Source organism: Saccoglossus kowalevskii, chromosome 12, assembly GCF_978046115.1.
Source record: "Saccoglossus kowalevskii chromosome 12, keSacKowa6.1, whole genome shotgun sequence".
NCBI classification, from domain to species: Eukaryota; Metazoa; Hemichordata; class Enteropneusta; family Harrimaniidae; genus Saccoglossus; species Saccoglossus kowalevskii.
The window spans coordinates 32,777,638-32,799,419 of record NC_140652.1 but is presented as its reverse complement, the minus strand read 5'-3'; the positions used below and the strand labels follow the sequence as shown (position 1 = coordinate 32,799,419).

At 36.4% G+C, this 21,782-nt stretch overlaps 1 protein-coding gene and 1 long non-coding RNA gene across 5 annotated transcripts; one reads left to right on the top strand and one right to left on the bottom strand.

Moving 5' to 3' along the window:
- Positions 1 to 8,390, top strand: LOC102802786 (uncharacterized). Of its 3 annotated transcripts, none has more exons than XR_014931263.1 (4): positions 1 to 23; positions 4,476 to 4,633; positions 7,384 to 7,438; positions 7,748 to 8,390. It is a non-coding gene; the product is annotated as an uncharacterized LOC102802786 (long non-coding RNA). The 3 variants fall into 3 exon arrangements; XR_014931262.1 differs by lacking the exon at positions 1 to 23 and adding an exon at positions 2,946 to 2,971; XR_438391.3 differs by lacking the exon at positions 1 to 23 and having other exon boundaries at positions 4,353 to 4,633.
- Positions 8,391 to 15,905: 7,515 nt separating this feature from the next.
- On the bottom strand, positions 15,906 to 18,363 carry LOC144359031 (uncharacterized). Of its 2 annotated transcripts, XM_085506234.1 has the most exons (6): positions 18,270 to 18,363; positions 16,908 to 17,076; positions 16,652 to 16,708; positions 16,469 to 16,570; positions 16,187 to 16,315; positions 15,906 to 16,015 (listed from the first exon to the last, which is right to left on the bottom strand). In XM_085506234.1, the coding sequence occupies exons 1-6, from the start codon at positions 18,347 to 18,349 to the stop codon at positions 15,980 to 15,982; spliced, it is 573 nt and encodes a 190-aa protein (XP_085362360.1). In that variant the 5' UTR covers positions 18,350 to 18,363; the 3' UTR covers positions 15,906 to 15,979. The 2 variants fall into 2 exon arrangements, with proteins under 2 accessions (XP_085362360.1, XP_085362361.1); XM_085506235.1 differs by lacking the exon at positions 16,469 to 16,570.
- Positions 18,364 to 21,782: the final 3,419 nt, after the last annotated feature.

Below are 21,782 nucleotides of genomic sequence, written 5' to 3'. Positions count from 1 at the left end.
CCGAAACAAGGTTGCATGTCACCGTAAGTCACCTCATTGAATTTATTAAATACGTCAAACTCAGAACAATAATAAACAATAATACGTCAGACCAGTCGTGACCGGGGTGCAGTGGTTTTATAGAATGGAGACAATATTATGGCAATTGTCGCGCCGCGTCCTGTTCGTAATGGGACTCATAGCAACCATGGATGTACTAAGAAGTACATCCATGTAGCAATGTATACATAGCGTGTAAAATACATTGTTTATTTACACGACGACCACCGCGCTTTAAAATTTATTTGACGAAAACTATACTGATTATTGTTATTTTCTGGGTTTGTGCTCAGACTAGTAACTAGTCAGAGGTTTGTGGTTTTGTAACCATAGTAACCAATGTAATAGTGGAGCCAGTTGCAATGGTGTTACTAAAAGTATGTAAACAAATTTCCTTACATTATTATTCAATCCAAGTTTGCGTAGCTTAGGGTTAGTAAAAGGTAAGGTATGTTTCAATGTTTTATTTAATTAAACCTCAATTAAAACGCAATCCTAGATAGAGTTATAATTTTATCCCTAAATAAATCGCAACCCTTGTAAACAAATTTCCTTACATTATTATTCAATCCAAGTTTGCGTAGCTTAGGGTTAGTAAAAGGTAAGGTATGTTTCAATGTTTCATTTAATTAAACCTCAATTAAAACGCAATCCTAGATAGAGTTATAATTTTATCCCTAAATAAATCGCAACCCTTGTAAACAAATTTCCTCACATTATTATTCAATCCAAGTTTGCGTAGCTTAGGGTTAGTAAAAGGTAAGGTATGTTTCAGTGTTTTATTTAATTAAACCTCAATTAAAACGCAATCCTAGATAGAGTTATAATTTAATCCCTAATTAAATCGCAACCCTGTATAGTGTGTAGGGGGTTTGATGTGTTTAACGGTGTGTGTACGGGTTTGGGTGTGTGTAGGGGTTTGGGTAAGGGTAGGGGTGTCCCTACACACCCTAACCCTTACCCCTACAAAACCTTACCCACATGCCTACACACACCCAAACGCTAACCCGCACTCCTACACACACCTAAATCTTACCCACACCCCTATACAGACCCTTATCCAAACCTCTACACACATCCAAACCCGTCCCTTACTTAAACCTTACCCTCGTGGATAAGGGTTTAGTTTGTGTAGGCGTGTGTGTCATGTATTTATGTAGTTTGATAATCTATATAAGGCATGGTGTAATACATGCATTGGGTAGCATTTTGATATTATCAAACTACAGGCCAGACGTTAAGTTGCCTTCCCCAACGACTTTTCAGAGAAAAGTGAAATTTTCTTGACTGGCCAATTCCTAATTTCCGAGTTACTATTTTTCTCACGAAATTCGATAGAGGGCGTTCTCAAAGTACCCGGATGACAGTCCGTTCAACGTTCGTGGTGGGGTTGAATTTGAGCGGCATCTGCTGTAAGCAATATACTATTAGTTACTGTTGCCGAAGTCTTATTTTTTTACAAACGTTTTGCAAGAATTGGTCAAAATGGTTAACTGGTATTGTAATGCCCCAGGCTATTCCTGGGGTTCGATTAAAAAGAAAAAAACAGCGAAATATCCTGAGATGAAAGGCGTAACTTTTCATACACTTCTTTCGTCCAAGAAATCAACACTTCAACGCCAGTGGATTCAAATGCGTCGTCGGGAACCTGAGTGGACGCCAAACTATATTCCCAGGTTTGTTCAGGGCATTTTCCATCCTGCGCCAGTATTTTTTTTAGAGACAGCCGTCTTTCAACCGCAGTTATACATCGATTGAAAAACGAAGACTGTCAGCTTCCCGAGACGAGCGCAAACAAAAACATTTATGATAACTGCATCTGCTGATCGCCTGGTGAATCATATTAAATCAAACTTACACTACACATTTACAAACACCAGAAACTATTTTAGAGTTTGATTTAATAATAAACCATGGCTTGTATAGATTTTCCTTCATGGATCATTGCCGAATACACTCTGTCATAATGAAATGAAATTCTGTATTCTGCACATGATGAAGCTTTACGGACATTATGAAGTAAATAACCATTATTAAGTCGATATTCTTTCAGTCTGGCTGTTGTCCAGTCACTTCGATGCAACAAATATGCGAACATATCAGCTATTTCAAACAAAGGCAAGGGTTTTTTTGCCAAGTTTTTACGTTACACGGATCTACCAGAGTTATCGTCGACTCACTGTGTTTTACTGTACGACGACGATTTTTTTTTACTCTTGGCGAACATTTAACTCGTTTGCTAACTCAACAAGTTCAAAAAGTTTAGCTTTACGAACATTAATATTGCTGCAAGTTATACCACGATCCCGAAGAAATTTGCGGAGTTCTGGAACTTTTTTGCTTTTCCAATCTATTGATTTACGCATGTAAGAATACAGAACTTCAATAAAAACAACCCCACTCAGGCTCGTCATCCGGGTATTTTGGATGCGCCCTCTAGCGGAATTCCGTAGAAAACTAACAACTCGAAAATTAGGAATTGACTTTGGTAATTTGAATAACAATCGTGTAGCATGCTCTGTACAAAAGACGGTAATACTAGTACATGTATGTTAAAATTCGCCCTCTATCTATCAATTGCACAGTGGCAAACCACGTCGAATAATTGAAAAAAGAAGAAGATTTCCTATTAAACCAAACATTGTTGAGTGGACCTGGTATTTAGAAGAACCGGATGTAATTAATATTAATATTGACTTTGTTCAGCCAAACTTCTAGTATTCTCCCAACTATCACTCCATTAACAAACATTTATGGGCAAGACAAATACTATATGTAGCATTTTATACCTGATCGTTATCGTCTGACATATTTAAGTTAGGATCGCTGTCATTATCAGTGCCCTTCAATGCATGTGATGCAATCCAAACTGAACGCGGTGTCGTTTTTTCGCAGATTACATATTAAGATCAAACTTAAGGATGAGACCAAGGTTCGTGGCATATTTCTGTACATTTCTTTGCATATTTTCAAATGTTGCAAAGTTGTCTTCACACTAGTAAAACAAAAACGTTAATTTCGTACTTAGAAATGTGCTAAATATTAATAGAAATTATAGTGCTTTTCTTCAATGTACATGTCAAGCTGTACATGTCTTCTGTATTTGTTTTTAAATTCCCTTTCCTTCTTTCTTCTCACATAAACTGCGTAGAGCATTGTTGTGAACACTTTACATAAAAGCCATATGAAAAAATCCCTGTGCCCTCTCCCCAAATAAATGCGCTACACATTGCGTCTATGGGGTGCAAGGGACTGTGAGCAGACCCCCCCCCCCCATTCAAAATCCCTTCCGCCGCCTCTGCAATACGACCCCCTCCCCCGTACAGTAACAATCTCTGGTTGCCGGCCTGGTTCGTCTGTATCGCAAAAATAAAACATGAATAACGATGGTCACTAAATTGGCCAATATCTGCTCAGTCATCTCTACAATAACATTTGCACTTTTGCACGCATTGCCCTCGTGTCCCTCCCTGTCTGGGTCATGGACACCGTGACGGTTGACTGGACTAGACTGGCTCATTGATTAAATCGTCCTCGACCGCAACTTACATTTGCACTTTAAATTTGGGACAATAATATAAATAAAAACACCTAACAGTAATATTTAAAGAATATTCAAGTTTACAATGATTTAATAGGGAATGCAATACACATGTGCACGACAAAGACGTCACATGAGATACATATGTTTACCTAAATGGCAGGCATTCTGTAGCCGCTTTATTTGCTGACCTCTCAGTGGCTGTACTATTTGGTTTGATCTCGTCCATTGACACAAAACACATGAATAGTGGTGTGATCTTATATTGTCAACACACCGAACTCACCTTTCAATAGTTGTACAACTTATGGTTGAACCATTATTACTTGGGGGGGGGGTCAGAGTTATAAATGATGATTGGCTACACATATGGTGGGATATTTAATTCACAATACCTCTCAGCTAATGCATATGTAAATGTGCTAGCTTTTTAGTATTTAGTATTATTTTCTCGTGCAATAAACAATAAAATAATAAAAAAATCTAACCTATCGCGTGGTTTTGCACTGCCTTAGTAGAGAGCGGTGCAGATCATATATTAAAAATATTAAACAAAATAAATTCAGTGGACTATTTTGATTTGAGATATATATGACAAGCATTGCATTCATTCGTTCTTTCGTTCATTTATACATTTGACTCCTTCAATATACGCCATTCCCATATAACTAATGGTTTCGCCCAAAGTTAACACTTTGCGTTCATTGGCTGCTACGTCCTTGACAGACGTCTTGATTTAGTGATTGCAAACAAAATAATAAATTTACAATTAACCCAAATAGACTGATTTAGATTGTATTGTTATTCTAGAGTGCTATTCTGTCAATCACGTTATCTAGTTATTAATTAACGTGGAATGACACCTCATTATACTTAAATCAAGATATCTGTTCAGTTTACTCGCAGGCTTACAGACAAGAAACATCGAGTTGAGAATCTGTGACCAGTTCAGTGGAAGTTTGTATCTAGACGTTACCAGTGCGCCGCAAGAAGACGACAGAAATGAAGAGCGCAATTGTTACATCACTGTTTGTGGTTTTGCTGATGTCATTGGTGAGATTGCATTTATTATTTGTTATAACAATTTAAACTTGCAGGTGGTTGTGATATACCAAGTTGGTTTGATTCATTGAAAAAGCATGTACTTTTTGATGCATTGCAATCTTAGAGAAAGAAAACATCAAACATAACAATTTCCCTAACAATATTCGGTCACGGTTAAGGCTTGCAAACAAGAAACATCGAGTTAAGAATCTGTGACCAGCCTGAGTTCTGTAGAAAGTCGAAGTTTGCAATCATAGAGAAAAAGAATATCTAAAACAACAATTTTTGTAACTACTGTAGAATATAGCTGCATGCAATTTAGTGGATTGACTCTAAATCTCAATTTAGCTAAAGTGTTCACTATCTCCCTGTGAGAATATACTTTCTGTTAAATTAGCTGCATCTTGAATTAGCGAAATTACAGATTAGCTAAAATAGCTAAAATAACATGCTAGCTAAAAAGACAAAAGACATCCGTTAAGTTTGAAGTAAAATGCCGAATCATAAAAATATTTTATATGAGCACACTTCGTCATACGTTTTATCTTGTACTTTAGTAGTACCATAAAATGCGACAAATCACGCGATACCTCGAGTACATACACTCATATATACGGTCCAAAAGACATTTGCAGAGAGAATGATGAATTCAAACACATAAACTTATACCAAGTATACGATAAATACAGCCAGGTATTACTGAATATTGTGGATGTGTATTTGAAGGTCGTTTTTTTAACAACAGCAACGGCGATGTTTTGGTAAAATAACTTGAGGTCAATGTCATTAAAAGGGCATTCTTGAGACTTGTTTACATGTTGTTTGTACTGCGGTCGGACGTGCCTAATGACGTAGGTGTTTTCGTGCTTACGCCACTTTTAAATAACAACATTAGCCAAATAAGGGAGTCACGTGATTACTTCAAGGCAATTACTACAATGCGTATCAGACTGAAAACATTTACCGCTTGCATCACGTGACGACTTTTTTTGCTTACAGAGTCAGATCATGGAGGTAAAAAGAGACCTCCATGGTCAGATTGACTTCTGCATAATTTGTTTGAATTTTTCATTCATTCTAACTGGTAACCTGCTGCTCATGATTTGCCCAGTATAATAGGTCTGTGGCGCGTTATTCTCAAAGAGCAAATACATTCCTAAAATCGTACGTTGTAGGGTCGTACGTGTCAGGAACACGTGACCGTTTTGAGACCGTGCGATGCTCAAGGGGCGCTTCCAGTTATTAAGCCTAATCTCACAAGAAATTTACTTTCTGGATTAAAATCACAATGGATAACAAAAGATTTATATTGTAAACAGCATAAACAACAGTGTCCCATGATTCTTTGGTGCAATCCCTGGGTTTGGAAGGTACCCCTTTAACAGAAGTCCCGGACATCCTACAACACTACCGTACTTTATTTATTGTTCGGCAAAATTATTTAACGTACTCGCTGCATATCCATTCATAAACAGCATTTTTTCTCAACAATTTCGTCTTCCTTCGACCTTTTTTGTAAACACCTGCTATGACCACCCGAGGCAGATAGTCGAACGCACTCATGTATTGTACAACATACGATAATGCATACTTTGTTTGAATTTAACGTAAAAAAAATTATATGTCACGTGTGTTCCATTCGGAGCCAAGGGAACAAAGTGATTGTATATTAACCTGGGTGAACTCAGTCTGCAATACGTGGTTAGCGTCCGCCCAACATGAGGGAGATTGCTTCCCTGTTGACATACACATATCACGTTGCACTTGGATATTGTTTAGGTATTTGCTATTTTAATTTTTGAATTTAGAATAGTGTGCCATGATTTATTTCGGAGATTGTTTTTTCATACAACAACTGCCATGCAATTTCTTTGCTCTCTTCAAGACCCCCTGCCATGACTTCAAATTGTCGACCTCTTAGGCAAACTCGTCGCTTTCCGCCCCGAGTTCATTAATGGGACAACGGTGGCGTGTTCGTCACCTGACAGAGTGTGATGACCTCAAGTAGCAGACAAAATATCGCGCGATAGTGCAATTTGTCACTTTGCAGTAGCTACGGCACAGGGGCAGCAGGCGGCCGCCCCTCGAAAAAAATGTTGTGTCAGCAAAATTTGCCCCTCAAAATTTTTAAGGGGGAGAATGTCCCGGACCCCCCAGTATGGTCGCACCTTGAGCAGATTCGCCCCATGCACAATTTCGTGCTTCCGCCCCTGTTTTGCACAAACAAATCTAAGTGCCACGAGTTTAAGACAAGACGTAGATGTTCTAATTCTTAATATCGGCATGTTTGGTTGATGATATTTAGTGGACCTTAATTTTCATGTCTTATATAATCTGAACACGTCTTATTTTCCTTTTTGTTTTTGCTGATCTAGAAAAATTTGAAAACCAACTCGACGTGTTTTCTTCTTGTTTAAATAATTATGTTAATTTGTTATTATTGTACCTTGTTGGGAATAATGAAGTACGATTTGTGGTAAAAGAAAAAAGGTACATTTGACGGCACTATTCTTTCAATAAATGCGCATATCCCAGATTTACTTATACGTACAAATAATTCAGAGCGCATGCGCTCTGGCGTTTTCACAACCCATAGCATCGAAAGAATTCCTCCATGTTTTTATTTTACGGCAAATCATACTCCAAGCTTTTTATTCAAATACATTTATATACAAACTTGCTCATAAAAATACTCAAAGTTATCCACATTGCCTCTTAAAACATTATTTCTTATAACTATATAATATATTTACCTACAGACATACGTCAACACAATGGCCGATGACACGGACAGTGGCAGCTGGTACAGTCCAGGTGTGTTTTACGTATTCCTATTTTTTCATTTCTCTGGCGATTTTCACACAAATAAAATAACATAACATAAACCATACGACTTACCATTAATATCAGTATTCGGATAGAACATATAGCCAATATCGAATGTTTAACAACATTACACTTACCAATAAACGTTATATTTTGCCATTTACCTCGCTTTCGAGTCTGTTTGTTTGCCAGAAGAACGCAACACGATTTTCTCGGTCCAACTTGTTTTCCACCGAGGTTTCACAGTGCTGCAAACTAATTATTTTATTTTTCTCATGTCTTTCAATTAATTATCAGGAAACCTGTTTTACAACACGTTAGAAGTTATCGATTACATTTCGTCAGATGAAAAGGTGTGCGGGGCCTGGATTGAACAAGACGGCGTACACGTGGATCTCTGCAAAGGCAGAGTTTTTGTGCTGTAAATAACGCTATCAACGACGGTATGACCGCAGGATGGCCCGTTTGCCACTTAAGTTGCTACGTCATCAGTGATGAATGCTACAATTATTGATTTGAACTTCCAGAAAGAACTATCTACCAGTTGAGGGCAGTATACAGTCTAAGACCAAGAAAAACACATTGCACTGCATTTATTTGAAGAACGTTTACAGCGAGATGAAAAGTCCCACTGAAGCAACTTTTTAAAGAATTGTTGTGTTGAGTAATTCAAAAATCTGTTTTTTGAGTTTGAAACTGTTTAAGTGTTTATTTGAAAAATATGTAATGTACGCTACCGTGGTTTACACGTCGGATTTGCCTTTGTTTGGTTTTGGCTTTGATAGAGACAAAAGTACATTTCTTTAATATTTGTGTAAATATTCTATTTTTACAACTATTGAAATTCGATGAATAATGTTATAATGTATATATATCTGACTGATATTAAGGCAGATTATTATTTTATACAATCACGAATAAAATACGCATCTTGTTTTTACCAGTGTTGATGATTAATTCACTCCAATGTGAACGACTTACGACAACACTTCATAAATGGTTATTATAAGTATTTGTTTTTTAAACATAAGAATGAATTCTGCGAAAAAAACAAAACAATCTCGACTCATGTTGGAGCAAAGCAATCACGTTTCGTATTAAAACACACTAAATTCTACTCATGTTAGAACTATCCAATTACTATTCATGTTAGAGCAAACCAATCACTGCCCATGTTAGAACAAACCAATCACCATTCATGTTAGAACTATCAAATCACTACCCATGTTACACTATCCAATCCCTACCCATGTTAGAACAAACCAGTCCTTACTCATATTACAACAAACCAATCACTAGCCATGCTAGAACAAACCAATTACTATTTATGTTAGAACAAACCAATCACTGCCCATGTTAGAACAAAAAAATCACCATTCATGTTAGAACAATCCAATCACTATTCATGTTAGAACAATGCAATCACTGCCCATATTACAACAAACCAATCACCATTCTTGTTAGTACAAACCAATCACTATTCGTGTTAGAAAAGAAAGGTGTGCTCACAGGCACTTAGTGTACAGAGCAATGCTGCTTGAATGATTTATAAGCCTCATATATAATCACGATCGGTGAACTTAGGCCAATTTCTATTCATTTATGGTAGTTTAAAGCTGTCCATATTTTTTATCATGGTATTCCATCACTACTTCTTATCAGGAATAGCAAATACCATAACGTATGTACAAACACATGTGTGAGCATTTTGGTGTGGTATACGATTAATCTGTGCAGATTATATTGAATAAAAGAAAGACAAATACCTCCAGTATAATTTAAGATATATATTGCAATTAATGCATGTATTTATTTATTTATTTATTTACTTATTTACCTTTAATTAATGTACGGCGTACCCATACAACTAATGGTTTCGCCCAAAGTTCATTGGCTGTTACGTCCTTGACAGACGTCTTGATTTAGTGATTGTAAACAAAACATAAATCTACAATTAATCCAAATAGACTGATTTAGATTGTATTGTTATTCTAAAGTGCTATTCTGTCAATCACGTTATCTAGTTATTAATTAACGTGGAATGACACCTCATTATACTTAAATCAAGATATCTGTACAGTTTACTCGCAGGCTTGCAGACAAGAAACATCGAGTTGAGAATCTTTGACCAGTTCAGTGGACGTCGAAGTTTGCAATCTTAGAGAAAACAATATCAAAAACAACAATTTCCATAACTATATTCCGTTAAGTTTGAAGTAAAATGGTATATTATAATGAAAATATTGTATATGAGCAAACTTCGACATACGTTCTATATTGTACTTTAGTAGTACCATAAAATGCGACAAATCTCGCGATACCTCGAGTACATTAAGTAATATGTATACGGTCCAAAAGACATTTGCAGAGAGAATGATGAATTCAAACACATAAACGTATACCAAGTATACGATAAATACAGCCAGGTATTACTGAATATGTGGATGTGTATTTGGAGGTCGTTTTTTTAACAACAACAACAACAACGGCGATGTTTCGATAAAAATAACTTGATCGTCGGCAGACGTGAAGTCAATGTCATTTAAAGGGCATACTGGTGTACTATGATCAAACGTGCCCGATGACGTGCGTGTTTTCGTGTTTACGCCACTTTAAAATAACGATATTAGTCATATAAGGGAGTCACGTGATTAATTCAACATACACCGCTTGCATCACACGACGACTTATTTTTGCTTGCAGAGTTAGATCTTGTGTCTTTGGTCAGATTGACCTCTGTATAATTTTTGTTCGTATACCAGTTATGTTTCTCGTTTTGCGTGTTATTCTCAAAGAGCAAATAATTTCCAAAAGTCGTCCGTTTTATTCGTAATGAAAATCACATTTCTGGCTATGTGATCATGTGATGGTATCGAATAGTAATCCAACTAATCGTAGTTCCTCCTAGTGACGTCACATTTATAATCAGAGTGCTTTCCGGGAAAGTTGTATAATAACCCCTAATCGGGGCAGAACAGTAATACGTGACCGTTTTGAGACCGTGCGATATAGAACACAAATCTCGGTCATTCTACAATTGTCACTAATGTACTTGTTGTTCGACAAAATTACTTCACGTACTTCATATTCTTTCATAAACAACACAGGGTTCTCCCCAGAAAAAATGCATAGCGCCGGGGCTAATTTGCATAATAATTTGCATATCATTTACATATCTTTCCTTCATTGATTAACAGAACTTATTTACAATTATGAATATTAGTGAGCTCAGTCACAGGGCAAATATTTTTTTTAATGGAATCAACACATTATGTTTCACAATTTAGAAGAGTTTGAAACATTCTCGAAATACAAATGCTGCAGACTAAAAACAAACACAAATACATTATTGTTGCAATTTAATTGTTTTGTAAAACGTTGAAGGAAACGCATTCAAAACGTTAAGCCAGATTTATGTTCACGAATCTCATAATTTTATTCACTCCAAAAACATTCTCCTTCAAAAAATCGATCACGTAATTAATTGACGTATTGTTGTAATTTATTATTCGTACCATCAACTTCTAAAACGTTTACAATTACAGTAATGAGCGAACAAATAAAGCTTCAAAACGATCATCAAAGTTACGACGTGACATAACTTACTTGGCCATGTTATACACCAGTTATAGCAATAATTCCTCAACAAATTTTACTTTTTTTTTTTTTTTTATATGAAATGTAAGTAAAATCCGACTTATTTTTATCGGGAGCGATTATTTTTGATCACTTGATCGCTTCGGTAAAAAAAAACAGACCCGCCATGATGTTTGTGAAACATTAGCATGTGTCCTTTGACCCGATGGGTCAAGAATTCCATTAACCAATCAAAATGCCGCATGGTAATGCCGGTAGAACCCGAGGTTTTCCGAATGGTAGTGATCATAAAAATTACATTGCGGAAGTAAAGCGATGTCGTAGCACGATGTGTTGGCATCGATTTCAAATGAAAACTGCATGACAGCTTTCGAAAGAGGTGATTTGCAATTTTTAAAAGGTAAATTAGGTCTTGAAAGAAGAGTTTTTACATGATTCGCAATGATAACAGTTCAAATGTATTTTACCAAATCACGCAATAAACACGTTGTTTTTTTCTTGAGTAGCGTGAACTGATCGTTATATCGAGGTGGAATTGATTTTGAAAAAATTTTAGCTTTCAATCTAAAGACTGTGTCTATCGCAGAAAGTATTTACTTACAAACAAAGGGGTGCTAATTCCACAAATTTGACTAGCCGCTACGTATTGTGCGACTAGGTCTATTGTTTATAAATTATAATCCACGACTGGCAGGATGCGTGTCGGTCGGTACGTAATTATACCAACAATCAGACAATAGTCCTTGTCGGAAGCATTTCCGTGGTGGTCACTAATTTTGAGTGACGGTCGGGGCCGACCGGCGTGGCGAACAAAGCTTTTTCACATCTGATATTGGCATGTCAAATATGAAATCAAGCGCCGAGGTGGGAACACATAGCGCCGAGGTCCCAAGTGAAGCGCCGAGATTCACAGGTATAGCGCCGCGGACCTCGGCGCTAAAAAGCCCTGGGGAGAACCCTGCAACATGTTTACTCAACTATTTCGTCGTCCTCCGACCTGCCCGGTACTGTGAACACATGCTATCGGCGCCCGAGGCAGATAGTCGAACGCACTACGATTATGCATACTTTATTTAAATTCAGCGTAAATCAAATTATTTGTCGTCGGTGCTCGCAAATAATCGCCACATCCTATTTCTGTCATGAATTTGTTTTCGCGTATCTGTTGACCGACTTAATTAGTTGATTATTAGCTGAATTGCTGTGTTATGTCTGTCATCGTGTAGGCCTATTTGAAGTTTTGGACGGAACTTGGCTCAGTGATTTGGAACTAATTACAAGATACCGTCGCTATTCTGACATCCGTAGATATTAATGTAGTGAACGATTAATCAAAAGATATGACGTATTTAGTACTTAGTGTGATTGGCTTTATGATTGAAGTTTACGCCTTAGAGTCTTTTTACTGTTTTGTAATTGATTAGAGTTTTGAAAATGAATAAAGAGAGTTTGAGTTGGTCTAGGCGAATACTCCACGACAGACGCAGTCCGAGAGAGTCCAGGGGCGAGCCTTGAGGCAGTCCAGTCTTGGGCTAGTCTTGGGTCAGCCTTGCGAGAGTCTTGGGGATTTTTTCCCCAGGGCGCTGTGTCTTATAGAGTGCTCCAAAAGATCGACTAAGACGAGAGCTGAAACGTATTTCGTTGTGTGTGTCTTATTTGACTGTAAAGTATAAGTGACTTTCCCGATCCCGTACCTCAAGGGGACGAGATAGAGAGGCGAGACGAGTTCCCCCCCTGACAAGTGTGGAGAACCCGAGAGAAAGAGAATTTCCCCCTGATATTACCACGACAGATTACAACGGAATAATAGTGAATGCCGTCAACTCGACAAACTTGGAAATGAGTACTGGCATGGAACTAAAAACCATTGCACTATCTAATATGAGGGATTATAAATAAAACAACTGGAGATTAATCAATTATGTGCAGAATCTCGTCTGATACGCTGTTATCTTTATTGTTCTCGTCTCCGTGTACACAAGGACAACTCCCCTCTTTACATACGCACATCACGTTGAACTTGAACATCATATATATATTTGCTATTTTAAGTTTGATTTTAGAATAGTGTGCCATGATTGATTATTACCAATGGAGAATGTGTTATTATTTGTGTTTTGTATTTTTAATGTAACCGCAATAATTCGTATAATTAAAGTAAAGTGAAGCGGTCAATGGTCTACTCAGAGCCCCCCTAGGGGTCACCTTGAAACATTTGAAATCATGGGAGAATGTGGCTGGAGCTTCAACAGTGTATTTTATTTCGCAGTGTTTGTTTGTGCATTTTTATTTCTCCTAAATGTGCCAATCTTTGTCCTGCAACACCTGGCATGATTTATTTCTCTTGTTGTCTTGTACTATTTTTTGCAACCACCCCCACGATTTCAGACGGTCGACCCTTGAGGCAAAATCGTCGCTTCCGTCGCCCCCCCCCCGAGTTCATTAATGGGACAACGGTGGCGTGTTCGTCACCTGACAGAGTGTGATGACCTCAAGTAGCAGACAAAATATCTCGAGATAGTGCAATTTGTACGCCGTTTTTGCACAAATATGTCTAAGTGCCACGAGTTTAAGACAAGCTGTTGTTCTCATTCCTATTATCGCCATTTTATCCGAACACGACTTATTTCCCTTTTTGTGGATACCAACTTGGAGTTGCACCCTAGAGCTTTTATAGCCATTACTTAATTAGAACACTATGTTTACTGGCAAAATAACGTGTATTTTTGCGATAAATCTTAAATTGTTCTTACATATGCATACGATATGGATAAACTTATATATATTTATATAGATGAACTTGCTTACAATATTCAATTTTATTCACATTTTCTCTTTGAATATTAAATTCTATTTGTCTACGGACATATGCCAACACAATTGCTGACGACACAGACAGTGGCCGCTGGTACTGTCCAAATTTATTCCACTCGTTTGTCGATTTTCACAAAAACCAGACGACCTCTAATGGGTGGTATTCGTCGCGTTCCGTTCGACAGGGGACTCACAACGACGTATACGTGAAATTCGACACACGCGCTGCGCGACGACCACCGCCCTTTAATATAAATATCAGTAGATTGGCTAGTACTGCGAGCTAATGCTAAATTTATTGATGAAAGGAATATCTGCCAATTGATGGTACTATACATTCTAGGACTGATAATAATAACATGTTGCACAGCAGAATATTTTTTAATATATGATTAATACTAGGGCAAATTACCTTTTTTTTATCAGTGTTGACGATTAAAGTGGGCGAGTCGTCACCTGCGCATGCGTCAGAAGGCCATAGCGTGTCATTGTTTACAAACAAGCGTCTGCCCATGAGCATTTGCGTTTTTAGCATGTGTTGTTATCGTCGCTTGGGACTCAATTACCGCGCGTGCGCAGGTGACGACCCCCCACCTCCGGTTTAAACGCCTATAGTCGTTACACCACGCATGCGCGAGATATGTGGTCTCATATAAACAAAGATTGCGACTTGGGTGTTGCACAGATCAACGAGTATAAACTGAGACGTTACCAAGCTTTATTTAGGTATTTTTTGTTGGTGATTGGAAGGGATCGCGGTATTGCATGGGTAGTCGCGCCCATGTCAAACCTCATACTTGTGATTTCCATTTGAAGAGCGCATTGGATTGTGGGAAAATCAATGTTTATTAACACAACTGTCGCACATGCATTTCAAAAACAAGAACTAATCATTTCTCAAGTTACAACAACTAATTATTACTTATGGTAGAATAGACCAATCGCGACACAGTTGTTTAGTCTGTAACAACAGACAGCCTCGAATATTTTGTGGTTGTTTTGACCGAACTGTGTCATTTGCCATTCCATCATATTGATTAAATTCGTATCGACCTAACTGGGTACTGAATTTAAATGAGTAATTCCGCCATTTTGAATAATGTCGTGTGGATTTTAGTTTCACATAATATGTACAATTAAACCATATATTATTCATTGTTTCTCATAATTTCAATTTCACAACTAACAGTAAATCCTGAGAAACAAATATAAAAATACATTCAATCAAACTAAAACATAAATGCAACATGCTCATCTCTCAACTGAATAGAAGTCCAATTATCAAGTACTTGGCTTTTGCCATTCTGTAATTATTTATGAATGGCTTCATTGACTTCATCTACGATGGTATCTCCCAGGTTCATTTCTGCCATAGGAATTTCAGCTGGTGTTGGTGGATCAGAGCAGTTTAGAATCCCTGAAAGTGCTCTCTCAGCACCTCAAGCTTGACACGCTCTTCTTCTGTGACAGGTGTTCCGTACTCTGCCTTAACTGATATGAATGTATGGTTCTGTTCTCTGTATCCCCACAGATTCTTGGTAGTTAGATACACTATCTTCATAATTTATCTTTCATCTCTGCTCACTCAGCTTCTCCAACAACCCTGCATAGAGATGTTTATCTTTCCTTACAGTCTGTCTTAACTGATAAGAATGTATGGTTCTGTCCTCTGTCTCTCCACAGATTCTTGGTAGTTAGATACACTATCTTCATATCTTTCATCTCTGCTCACTCAGCTTCTCCAGTTAACCCTGCGTAGAGATGTTTATATTTTCTTACAGACAACTTCACTACTTTTTCTTTCTCTCTGTATTGGGCTGATTCTTTCCTTCAGTCTGGGTGTCACATCACACATGCATCTTGTAGGGAGCACCCCCGTTTTCAAATGATGTGACCAATCTGGCTCATTGACTTTACATCAAGGGGTGCCATCAGTCATTATTCACAGGTGTGCAAATGTCTTATCCATCCGAAAGATTGTCTCAAAATTTGTATTGATTAAACGTAGAATATAACTACTCACAAAAGACATGTGCAAGAGATGTGTGGTTTATCTATTTTTATTACAGGAACCATACCGGTTTATAGATCCACATACCCAGTAATGCAGCTCTGTAGTCATTTATACGCCAGCATTGTTTTTTCCTCTTCTGACTAAATCATGTTGTAAATAAAAGAAATTATGTAAAAGAACATCAATACAAATACATCAAGCATCACTGTGGGTTATGCATAACATATACATATAAATTAGACAGTTTGTATTATTGCATTCATATCAATTTAAACATCATTTGAATCCTTTGTTTGAGCTGAGTAGCTTACCATATCTGGTGTTACTTGCTCATCGTGGGTACAATAGCTGTGACATGTAAATCTTAATATCACCATTGCAATAATACACTCTATCGCGGTCAAGACGATGATGAAATCCTTAATGATATTTAAACGTGTCTGTAAATAACGTGTACGCAAATTTCAAAAACTATATGTAATGATTTCTACAGTTACTTGTTTCTGTGTGTAATTAATGAATAACGCATTGTAAATAAACATTAATTCATGTCTCATCACAAACTGATTGACGCAATGATTGCTCCAATTTACCTTACTTCCAGATACAATTTGCTCATCGGCAATTGCCGTATATATCAAAAGTCCAGCTGCAAATGTTGAACTGATAATGGACAATACCATAGTAGCTACAATCTGTAAAGATTTCATTGTCATCGTTATAATCTAATTTCCGAATAATGCAGAATAATTGGTAAATACGAGTGTAATACTTACTCTACCATATGTTCTACTTTCAGACATCAACAGCATAATACATCCAGTCAAGGTAAACTGATGGAAAACATAGATATTCAATCTATGAGAAGTCTTGATGTATTCAATTATTATACGCCAGCGGAAATATATACCAAGTTTTAATTCAAAACAAATAACAATAATCCTGTGGAATACAAACATGTCAAAAGTAGATGAAAGTTACATATTAATATAAATCATATGACATCACTAATTATGATAAAGTCACACTCACCAGGCCCCCAGCCCAAAGTGGAATCGAACCGTAAAGGACTCCCATGTTTAACACTGTGGTGACGACACCTAATATTGTAACAATTCCACCAATCACCAATTGCGTGGTACCTAAACACAAAGCCTGCCTATTTGAATATTCCTCAATATTGTCAGTGTCATGCCTTTGTCTGAAAAACAACAACATCGCAATACACGTGGTCACATAAGTCTAGACATTGGCGACTAAGCGCTTCGGAGACGTAAATGAGTATTTCACAGCGTCCATCTTGTTTATCCAAAACAAAATAACAAAAACATTTGTTGAGAGATTTGTTAGATCTTAATTATGAATTACAAAACAAAATATAGTTGCCTAACGAACGAAATCTATGTCAAAGAAACGATTAGCTGCTAGAGGGTGCCATTTATTTGAAAGGCGGTAGTCGTCGTGCTGTGCATGTGTGACATTTCTGTTGATAAACATTTATTTTCCCATAATTCAATGCGCTCTTCTAATGGGAATATCAATTATGAGGTTTGGCCTTGGCGTGATTTGCACTAATTACCGTCGGTGACTCTTTCAATATCTTCAATCACCTTTAAAAATACCTAATTAAAGCTTGTTAACGTTTCAGTTTGTACTCGTTGATCAGTCAAAATCGCCATCTTTGATTATATGAGAACGGTATAACCTGCGCATGCGTGGCGCGACGACTACGTCCCTTTAAACATGGGAATTATAAACACATAAACTTTCCAAAATGTTTCTATAACTGACGATTAACATAAATTGAAGTATAGTGTAGTCCTAATGCAAAACATAATGTAAATAAAAAATTAGAGCACAGGGAGGGAAAACAGTGTGAATATGTGCTATAAATAATATGGATATAAATTGTACCATTATGTATGCATCATCTATAATTAGCTTATAGAGAGAGCGAATAAACAGACAATTGGTATGTATGAAGATTTAACAAATGTGCACACGTTTATGTTTTACCTGATAAATATTACCTCTCCTGACTACTTAATTCAGCTTAGTGTACAATTGTCCTTGAATTGGAGTTTCGATGTCAACATGTCAGAGGACGTGTTCATAATGGTCAAATCACAAAATGCCATGTATGATGTCAGAGCTTGACATCATAGTTGCCACTGTGTGAGCAATAACAAAATCGTTGTTTTCTGAATTATTTGATACAGCCATAATATATTAGCTTTTAGTGACATATGCTATTTGTAGTAAATTATGGCAAAGCTGATAAACACTATGAGTCACACATTCGGTGTTTCGAAAACAGCTTCAAATTTGTTGAATATTGTGTCTATTATCTTGTCTCTACCTATTTTTAAGATTATACAATAACTATTTACTCACGTGCTTAATATATCCTGCTGCTTTTGTGAAATAATTCCCTTGTGCATTAAAACGCCATGTGCAGCAAAACGCGACATCATGTGTAGTAAATCATTCGAATTTTCACAAACGCCACCACACGATACAAAACCTCATTAATTGTCGTCACACCACGAGGGAAACACATAACGGGAGTTGTGATTCTGGAAATTATGATTGAAAACAAGAAAAGCATTTTACCGTTTATGTTTGTCATTGCCTTCTCCTTAAATGCAGCATGTAGAGCTGAACTTGGTAAATTTCCATTACTCCATTAGATATTCAGGAAAATCGTATTAAATACTGGTATCGTATTAGTGCCTTACCAGACAGTAATATTACAAAACAAACCTTTTAAGAACAAAAACAACAACATTTACATTGGTTTACATCAGTAAAAAACATGGTCTCCGAAAATACTACAAACTTGTCTTCGTCTGTCATACCTAAAAAAGCACCACGCAGTAAAATAATAGTACTTGATGTGATGTCTCTACAATATAAGTGTGGGAACCCTACAATGTCCAAGACGTTGTTGAACCAGGCATCCTGTGTCAATATGTGTCAATAACAGGGATATGTGTGATCTGAATTTCCTAGAAAAAATGCGATTTTTTTATTACGTTATCTGCTAAAATACTGCACATACATAGCATGTACTTTATAATATTTGTATTATACACACCAGAAGCAAGCGTGGGTTTACAGATGTTCCGGCCAGAGTCAAGTAAATAGCATGAGACTTCAGCCCCTGAGTAATTTATAAGACTCTGACCAAAACTGTAAACTCGCACTTTCGGGATTATACCACGAAAAAACGATAACATGTACAGGTAATTCAGCAATCAGTTGCATATCCAGTGTGCAGCACACAAGATGTATTGTAAGTTTTGTCCTTTGCTCATGAATAATTCAATACATAGCTCTTGATATTGACATATTATCTCTTCTCCAACTCGAGACATTGCAACTTGAAGTTGTTCTGATTTACAGTAGCGGTTCACAAAATATGCCACAGTTATGTAGCTAAGACAATAATGCCAGTCGTGTGTGGCTTTATGTGAAGATTTACAAAAGTTAACATTAACGAAAAGTGGCATGAATATTGAAATCTTGACCATACTGTGTTCCGTGTGGGGTTAATGAATTTCAGATTTAATTATAAACGGACTGTGTTTCTTTCATAAGATGTACGATATATAGTATTGGACAACTTCTGTTTTCTATCCGAATAATAATAACATCATATATATTGACACTCACCCAAGTAAAAAAAAGAAAGAAAAGGGTATGGATGTTTAGATAAAATCTATAAAAACGTAAGGGACTTAACTTACAAGCGTATGTATGTTTTTTTTTTCATTATTTTATCGAGATTTAATCTCAGTATGGTTGTTATTTAGTACAATCCAAATATATTCATTTGTCCCATTGAAAAACAGTATTTTAGTTTGAATATGCATTTTCTAATATTATCTTGTATTCAGTTATATGTTCGTTTGTTAAATCTTGTATATGCATTGCACCAACCCCCGTATTAATAGTATTAATAAAGCGCGGTGATCGTCGCGCAGCGCGCGTTCGAATTTCATGTAAATAAACAATGTATTTTACACGCGTTTTATACGTCGCCATGAGTCCCATATCGAACAGGACGCGGCACGTCGACTGCCGCTCTTCAAAGTTACTTACTAACAATTAATCCCTAATAGTGTGATGGCACCAATAAGTTGTTAATGTCTTCGGTAACTTAGCAATGGTTCTGCTACATAGATTGAATGACATGTGAATTTCAAACCTGGTTATGCCTCCGATGGAATATCTATATATCGTTAACAATGTAATGTTAGTTTAACGGAAATTGGACATAACAAATCTGTTTGTGCAATCCTTGTCCGAGTCACTCGTGTTAACACTGTATGCTATGCATAATTGTATAAGATTATCTTAAGGTAGAAGCCTACTCATAATTTTTGACAAAATTGGTCATAAATCGCATGACAATGTTCATTAGTTTATTATGTACAATCATGAAGCTAATGTCCCATGGTACAATGAAATATCATTATTTTGTGTGTTACAATTAAGTTTTTTGAGAAACGTGTCCAAATATTTCTTGAAAATCGCTATAGAACACAATGTTAAAGAAAAAATGCAATTTTTGACACTTTTTAAAACCCAGATTTTTTAAATAATTCAGAACAACAAAAAGTACTCTTTCATTAGAAATATATGATTTTGTCAGCCTATGTCACCAGGCTAGATTTTGAGATATTGCATAATATCTCTGCTATAGGAACCTGTGGTAAAATCATTACATTAGTGTCAAAATGGCGACTTTCCACTAAAATACAACCATCAATATCTCACAATAAGGCTGGTGACCCCCAACTTTGTGTAAGTCAATATCCTTATATTGCCTTGGAGTACAGTTTGTTGCAAAATGAATAAATTCTGGGTTTTTTCATATTATGAGCAGGCTTCTACCTTAATATACATTACCTTTCACCTCTGCATAAGTGATGTGTTCAACCAACAACTACATGGCGTTATACAAATATTTGCCTGCCTTCGTTTTCCAAACAAACAAATTTGGATTTTTATATAATTATTATCAGTGATAATGTACGTAATCTCGGTATGATTGTTGACAACAATTTGTCCATGGCTTATATCGGTTTTGTACATAAATACATAAAGAATATCTCAAATCATGCAGAAAGTGTCTGTCAAAACTACCAAAAGTCTCATCCATATCGGTTGCTGAGCGGTTGTAGATCGTATGGTATTTATGGGGTGCATATGTCTATGTTACATTGTTTCCGAAATGCACCGACAGCCTCTTTTGGCTTCCTGTCAAGTACAAAATTGAAAATTGTGTTGGTTGTTTTTAAAGCATTGTGTGGCAAATAATGGAAGTATATTGCTGAAATGTTGAAAACGTATATGAAATCAACTACTTGCCTTAGGTCTTCTATGATGATTATACGTTTGCCTTATGCTTGATAGAGCGTTTGTCGTTTGTGAAAGTGAAAGTGGTATATCTTTATTGAAACCGTATCCCGGAGTGGGATCTTAGTTGAAAATACAATAAAGTAATACAAAAAGATAGCAAAAAAACAAAACAAAAAATAACAAAAAAAACAAAAACACAAGACATTCATAGACAATTGAAAAAAAAAAAATTATTTGGTGGTTGGTTGAGGCATCTGGCATTTTAAGATTTTTTCTTGTCGTAATTTGAAACAAGTGTGGATGAATTTTCCTAGTTCAATGATTGTTTTGTCATTTTTACTTTTTAATATATTTGTAAGTTTTTCGTCATCCGTCCCCAAGTTGCTTATATTGTATTTAATATTGTTGATCATGATTTCTCGTTCCTTCTTGTATAAATTACAATTGAGAAGTAAATGTTTTTCCTTTTCAATTTCCTGTTTGTCACAAACTGGGCAAATTCGGTTCTCCGCTAAAATGTTATTATATCTGCCCCTTTCG